The sequence below is a fragment of the Athene cunicularia genome, assembly GCF_003259725.1.
Source record: "Athene cunicularia isolate RWA chromosome 2 unlocalized genomic scaffold, athCun1 chr2_part1, whole genome shotgun sequence".
Lineage (NCBI taxonomy): Eukaryota > Metazoa > Chordata > Aves > Strigiformes > Strigidae > Athene > Athene cunicularia.
In genome coordinates, this window is record NW_020799095.1 from 129,758,268 (window position 1) to 129,765,904 (window position 7,637).

The window sequence follows — 7,637 nt, forward strand, 5'->3', positions numbered from 1 at the left end:
GAGGAAGGGCGACGAGGCGGCCGGCGCGGGCCTGACAGCCGGCGGGGGCCAGGGCAAGGCGGCGGGCCCGAGCCCCGGGCAGCTGCATCTGAAAGGCGACGAGCAGAAGAAACGAAACAAGAAGAAGCTGCCGGAAAAAACGGCGCGGGTGAGAGGGGCTGCGAGGGCCGCGCCGCTCGGGAGGGGAAGGGGTGAGGACGCGGTGGGGCGGCGGAGGCGTCTGGGCCCGGGCGGGGAAAGGGGGATGAAAGACTCCTTGACAGCCTCTGGACGAGGACGGCAGCGGGGTTTGCGGTGGCACCCGGCCGGGCGCGGCAATTTCCCTTACTGGAAGGTGCGGGGGGACAGGTCGCGTCTGGCCAACAGCCCCGAGCGCGGCTACTTGTCCCCGGTGCCCCCCGCTCGGTGAAACGGCTACCGGTCAGATAGGCACCGGTGAGAAGGGGAAGTACTGGCCGCAAAACCCGGAGACCATAGAGCTCCCCCCGGGCCGCCGTGCGATTCACCTAGGTCATACATACTTGCCTGTGGCAGGGACGCGGGCGTCCTGACGGTCTGCTCTGGAGCTGTCTCGTGTCGTCTGGGTTAGTCTGTTGCTTTGAAAACCTGGAGGAGCAGCGCGCACACACGGAGATTACACGTTTAGTAGTCCTGGGTGATGAGGAAAACGCTCATTTCTTTTTAGAAGCTTTTTAATGCAAGAAAGAATTACAGGAAAGCGTTATTTTTTATTATTTGAATGCTTGCAGGGTTAGGAAGCATTAGTTGAGACCTAGAATTTCAAGCCATGGGTTGCAGTCCAGGCAGGTATAGACTCTTGAAAGCAGCATTGTAAGCCCCATAAATGCTGTGATGATTCAAACTTGAGTAAGGCTTTTTGCGTTGTTTTTTGACAGAACATGTTAACCGCTCATGTGGTGAGCTTGCCTCAGTAGTAATACGTCTGATTTGTTTGTTACTGTAAGGATCATCTCCTTTAATAAGGAAATCTGTATCTTAGCAGCCCATTTGAAGAACAGATCATTCCTGTCTTTTTTTTTTTTTTTTTTTTTTTTTTTTTTTTTAATCCTCAGAATGTGGTGTGGGAACACTCCATCTTTGACAGTATGCATGCACTTCATGAGATTAGTAGAATGCAGAAACTATCAACTGTCTTTTTAAAGCTTTCATTTATCGTAGTTTTGGGGCTTGAAGGGATTGCTTCTATAGCTTTGATATTGTTAGTATGTTTGTAATCCTATTTATGTCCAAATCGATTATAGGAATGAAAGTGAAGCAGATGTTCCCTGTGTGTTACAACTGTGTCTTTTAATTAAATCTTGGTCTATAGTATCCTGAGTTGTTTACCTAATGACCAGAAAAGTGGAAGAAAATGGGTTTGTACCTTCATTTGAGTCTGGCAGTACTGATTTGAGAAGTTTGGGTTGTTTCTTTTGTTTTTTGTTTTTGTGTTGTTTGGTTTTGGGGTTTTTTTTATGAGAAGTTAAGGCTAGAATATCTTAAAGCAAAACAAACCAAATAAAAAAAAAAGTCTGCGTGTGCCACCAACCTGTCTTTGAGCAGTGAACTACTGAAGTTGATTCTGGAAGTTACAAGAGACTGAATGCTGTGCACCAAGAAGAGGAAGCATTGTGATTCAGAATCTTCCCAGTGTAGCTAGGTCTCCATTTTGGAGAAGACATGTTAAAGGTGGTCTTTTTTTTGATCATCTTAAACAGCAAATCCTTCAAGATGTAGCAGTTCTGTTATGCCTTCTTGAAAACAAAGACAATCCTAGAAATAATTTAGATTTTGCTTGGTTTATTTTCTTTAAACTACAGTATAAAAACAAAGCAATAAACTCTTGCAAAGTCATCCCTGAAGACATTAAAAATGCCTCAACAGAAGATACAATGAAGAGGTTAGATACCCTGTTAACTTGACAAAGATTTGTAGTGCAGGGCTTCACAAAAGTAACTTTGTATTTGTTTTATGTAAAAACTGATATTTTTTGTGAATATAAATACTTGTACTGTTTCAATCTTGGTTCACTCAGGCACAAAATAAAGTTAAGGCTATGTCAGGACAAATATTTTCATAATTAAAAGAGTAAAATAGTTTTTCAGCTGTCATTCTGTATTGTTAAGATTTTTAAAGATTTTTTTGATAGTACTTTGTATTCATTATTTCTAAGCAGAGGTGAAAGAAGAACCCTATCTTTTCCAAAAAGAAAATGCACAAACTGAAGCATTAACTATAGTGCAAATAAGTTTACACCAGTGGCAAAGTTTAATAGGCCTGCCTCATGCTTATTTTCCAAGATAAGCTCCTGGAGACCTGTATTAGCATGTCCCAATATTTTCTTTCACATGAAAAATTCTCAAAATAACATTGGAAATTTAAAGATGCAACAAAAATGCTTACTGTTTGCTGCCTAGTCATTTTTATCTTGTGCTTTTGTGTGCTGTGATACTAATGCTGAGGTCTGTGAAGGGAAAAGAGTAAGCCTATTACCAGTAGATTTACTACAGGGTTTGCTGTGCCAGAGTCTAGATTTCCACTGCGGGCGTTTCAGAAAGCTTAGAGCAACTGGTCTGTAGCATTAAAGAGCACACTACAGATGTCTCATTAAAAGCTCTAGGGTTACTTTAATACAGAGTTACTGAGCTCATTGTATGGCAGGTGATGCATAACTCTCATCAGTCAGGATCAGAAATGTTCTTCGCTGTTACCCTTTCTGAGGAAGAGTAGTGTTGCTTTGTTTCTTGCACATGGCATTACTCAGTTCCTGTTTAGGTAGGGTACAACTTAACTGATATTTTTAGTAAAATAAGTTTAGTTGAATAGCACTGCGTTGACTGGATACAGTAGCAACTATGACATTCTGTTAATCTACTTGCTATGGGCAGACTGAGGAAAAAAAAGCTGAAACGATATAGCATTCATTAATACTGTAGTTTACAGAGCCAGTTCTGGCTTTTTCCAGCTGCTTGGAGCAAGGTAGTATCACGGTATCCTTACTTTAGATTCTGTGCAGTAAACCTGAAGCCCTTTTCTTTCCTTTTGTTTGTCTTTTTTCCTCTTGTTTTTTAATTCCTTTCCCTTCAGAATGATCGTTGTGCTTCTCTTGTACTTTTTTAACCTTCAGCAGAAAAAGGTGAAACAGTTCTTATGTGATTTCTGTACAATCTGCAAAACACCGTAGAAACTTGAGAGTAATCATCCTCTGTACTCTGCTACAGCTTTGGAAAGCAGTTCATACCATCTATTTGTAGATGTAGATACAGAAAATACCAAATTGACTACGTACTTCCTGTTGTTTGAAGTACACCTGGACAGTAAACTCCACACATTTTAGTAAAAGCATTTGCATTAATATGAGAGGGTTTCCTACTTGGTCCACTTGAAAGAACTTTTCAGGCTATGGCTGCTTCATGCATATTGCACTTGGAGATAGATTGCATAAAGACTTTTTCATACTTTCAACATGTGTGTGTTTGTGTATACATTAATTGTCAAACTGCAGGAGAAGCAGGGCTGTAGGATTTTCGAGTGCTCAAAGAGAAAATTGCTTAGTTTCTTAAGATAAATTTACAGAAAATAATGTCAGTAAACAGATGATTTCATTGGGCAAAGATATTCTAAATAGGCATATCTTTTATAATGTCTAACTAAGGACTTTGGCTAATACAGCCTTGTAAGACTCAAATGATAGCAATTTCATAACTGCCATTTGAAGTGTGAAACTGAGTTATCTGTTGCACTGTACCATATTTAAAGAACAGTATTTTTCATTTTAAGTTTCAGCAAAACCTTTATTCTCCTTTCGGATTATTTTAACATTCTCGAATGACTGTGTGTGAAAAAGGTTTACTTAAATATTGGGATTTTAGGGTCAGCAGGCAAGAAATGCATTCAGAAGTCAGTAGTATTATTGACAGTGCTATTTCTGCCTTGTTGCATCTTTCCTGTAGCTTTAGCTTTTAGCATGAGGAAAAAAAGATGGCAAGTAATAAATTGCACAATTTGAATTAGTTAATACTGTCAGTGGACATTTAATATGTTACCATAAAGTTTTAAACTTGCTCTTTTTGTCTGTAGTTGTCTTTTAAAAGAAGCAGTTCTGAATACTATAGAAAAGCTTTTTTCTTTCCCGCGTATGTTACTATCTTTGGTATATCCAAAAATGGTCACATGAATTTTGGTTAAAATTCTATGATTCATCTGTGGGCACAAAATAAATGTGGAAAGCTTCCACTGAAAAGGAGACTAGTACAATTCAGCGATACATTCAGGGAGGAATGTATCAAAGTACAAGTTTTTTAAACATTTCTAATGGCTGTTGTTTACATGATCAGATGATCAAACAGCATTTTAAACAGTCATGTGGATGAATTTTTCTAGAGAGTTCTTAATGGATATGAATTAGTTTATTCAGAGAAACAACTCTGGGTTTTTTTAAGTTAAAGATAAAAGTTTTAGGCTATTGAATTTTTGAGAGAGATTAAGCAAGTGGCTTTCAATTTAAGGTATATATGCAATAGGAAAGAAGCGAAGCAAAGCAAGGTACAGAATTTTAAAAGTTAGTTGGCTATAAACATTTTTGACCAATCCAGTAGTGGATGCAGCAAATCTGTTATCTACTGCTAAATAACTTGGAAATAGGGATTTTTTTTTTTTTCCAGTTTAAGATCTTAAAAGTTGTGAGTGCTAACATGGATTGAAAGACATCACACCACTAATAACATGGCTATGCAGAATCTGGAGAAAATAGAGGGGTTTAAGATCTGATTTTTGGCAATGAGTTGTTTTCATGATTGAATATCAGGTCTTTGGTATCCCTGTAGAATCAAGTACTGGGAGCTTTGTTGAGAGAAACTTTTGGAGAGAATTTTGAGATAGGGATCCGTAAAATATACTTTATTTTCAGAATGCTGAGGGGAATGTACTACATCTTAGATATGAAAAGTCTAGTTTAAAGCTCGTTGTTGCAAGAGAAGAGGAGTTAGGTGACCTGATCTTTCAATTTCTATTAATAGTTACAAAATAAGAAGTTGGCATGCTGGCTAACTACAGTAAGCAATACTATGTTGTGCACTGGTGAAATCATGCCAGGGGTGATTTATAAGTATAATATAACATGGCGAGACTTAAAAACCTGAACCAGTTAAATTGAGAATCAGATCTGATATTTGAAGGAATGGGTCGCACTCACTTGTAATATGGCCTTTGTTTTACATTAAAGCAGTTGGGTTCATGTGATGCAGTATTAAAATAGCCTTTGTTTTTTTAAATAACAAAAATTAAAATGATAACATAGTTTGAACTTCACTTAAAGAGAAATTGTTGAAATTAGAGCAACTATGAAGTACTTATGCTTAATGTCTTATTTAATTTTCAATCTTTAATTATGAATGTGAATCAGTATGAAATTTGTATGCACTCAATATCAGTTACTACTCTTGACAATTGTTTTATACTCTAATGAAATGAATGACTAACAGTAGTATAATACTTTGTTTATTTTCATCTTTTCTGCAGTTAAGTACAGCAACTTCAGTCACAGCTTTTTGTTAACAATCAGCAGGATTTTAAAAAAGCATTTTTGCATAGTGAATATATAAAGTGTATGCCTTTGACAGCAAAGGTAATGATAGAGACTAATTTAATGACTGTCCAGAGTTTTAACTTTATATGTTAATTAATATATGCTAATTTTCTTTATTATTTGAGGGGGAAATGGTAGACTAATAGTCTGTCTGAAAAGAACAATGAGATGTCTTGCTTAGTCATGCTTTGTGTTTGACTTCTAATTTCTCTTCTACTATGAAGTTTAACTTGTGAAGGAAATAAGCTGTGAGGGGTATGCGTAGGTAGAAGTTGCAGAAATTTGGTTAAGGTGGAAATTATTTTTAAAATTCAGCCAGTTGCTGAACTGCTACAAAGTGGTAAATTTAACTAGATAATTTATGGCAAAGAACTTTATGTTGTGAATTGGTTTTCAGAACAGCAACAGAGAACTGTAGCAGTTCTGTGAGGTGGTAATTTTCAGAAGTTTACCTTTTGATAAGCAATTCCTGTATTGAGTAGGATTGAGATGAAATGGAGACCTGTTTTCTTTCCTTCCTTATTTCTGTGTTTGGCAAATACAGAATTGCAGTAGATATTTTGAGCACCAATCCACAATTCTGTCTGCTTTGCTTAATCTTGTGAGCATTTTTCAGTCAACAAATAGTTGCATTTCAGTAATAGTGTAATTTGAGCTTAGTTTCATCTACTTTCTCCAAATTATTTTTTAATTATTTACCCTTATTGTTTACACAGCCTAATGGACGGTCTTTCCTTGATGTATCTGAGGATGAAGTAGTACAAACTGTTCGTAAAGAAAATATAAAGCAGCCTGTGGACACAGAAAAGAAGAATGAAAAGGTCAGTTATGGATACAAAATGTCAAAATTTAGTTCACCTTATTTCTATATCTATTTGTGATTTGAAATCCCATTACTTGCATGAGTGAAGAAGCACATTTCTTACTGTGAAAAGTACTGATCTAATTTGGTGTTGGAAAGAGCTAAAGTAGTATTTTTTTAACTTCTAAGATCATGCCTTACCATGGAATGTCTGCATCTAGCAAATCTCCCTCCCTGGCCTGCACCCCACCCCCGCCCCAAACACTGATGCCTCTGTTTACCACGTGAAAATGTTAAGCTTACAGAAGTGAAGTTTGTGTTTCATCTTTGCTGGCTTCTTTGGAGATGCAGTATAATGATAGTATTGTTAAGTGGCCTGTAAATGATATTATCAGTTGAGGGACTACAATTCAAAGGTTAAAACCATGTGCCTGCTTACTTATTTGTCAGATGTATTCGTTAGTGATTAGAGTTCTTAATTTCTGATGACAAATATGGGCTTATTTTTAAAACTTGGTCTGTAGCTTTATCTAAAAGGTAACCGTACTCATGTCAGTGTTATTTCTTGCACTGTGAGGACTAATATCTTCTAGTCTTATCATAAATGCGAATTGTAGGCAAGTGCATTTGTAGGCAAAATTGATGTATTTATGATAAGCCTTTGATGATAAATTTTGGCTTGGTTCTTTTGCCAACACTGTGCATGAAATGTTCATGCTGTCATGGATTTCTGATTTGTTTTCTTCAACAAAATGCATTTGTTCTAACTATACTGAGGAGTATTGGAAAAATAAATTATTTTTCATAAACAGTCAGAAACCAGTATGATTATTGTGATTTATTTAGTTTGTTCAAGCTTTAATTAAATTTACTATCCTATAACTACTTATTTTGCAGTTAGTATGTTGGCTAAAAGATTGTATCCTGTTAATTGGCTTTAGAGCTCTAAAAGTTTTTAGCATTGGCAAATAGAAAAACTTCTGTGAAACAAACTTGCCTTAAAGTTTCATTCTGCCTACTTCTTCCTCTTCTCCATGTGTTGTGTATCATATTGACTTTGTGGTTTTTTTCAAGAACGCAATAAAATTTGATCCTGAAGGAATAACTGGTTTTCTTCTCAAGTTTCACTTTATCTCAAGCAGGTTTCCAAGTAGGTACTGTGTTTAAATGCTAGACTTGAGCTTTACCTTAAAATTGCAAACATAGTGATCTGAATTTTAAAATCTTAGTTTGAAACTGCAACTCCAG

At 36.8% G+C, this 7,637-nt stretch overlaps 1 protein-coding gene across 1 annotated transcript in view; it reads left to right on the top strand.

The window, feature by feature from the left end:
* The window catches only part of MTDH (metadherin), a 53,134-nt gene that overhangs the window by 14,394 nt on the left and 31,103 nt on the right, over positions 1–7,637 (top strand). Inside the window, exons 2-3 of the mRNA XM_026841498.1 lie at positions 4–148; positions 6,304–6,408. Coding sequence (XP_026697299.1) covers positions 4–148; positions 6,304–6,408 — 250 coding nt within the window. The remainder of the gene's footprint in view (positions 1–3; positions 149–6,303; positions 6,409–7,637) is intronic.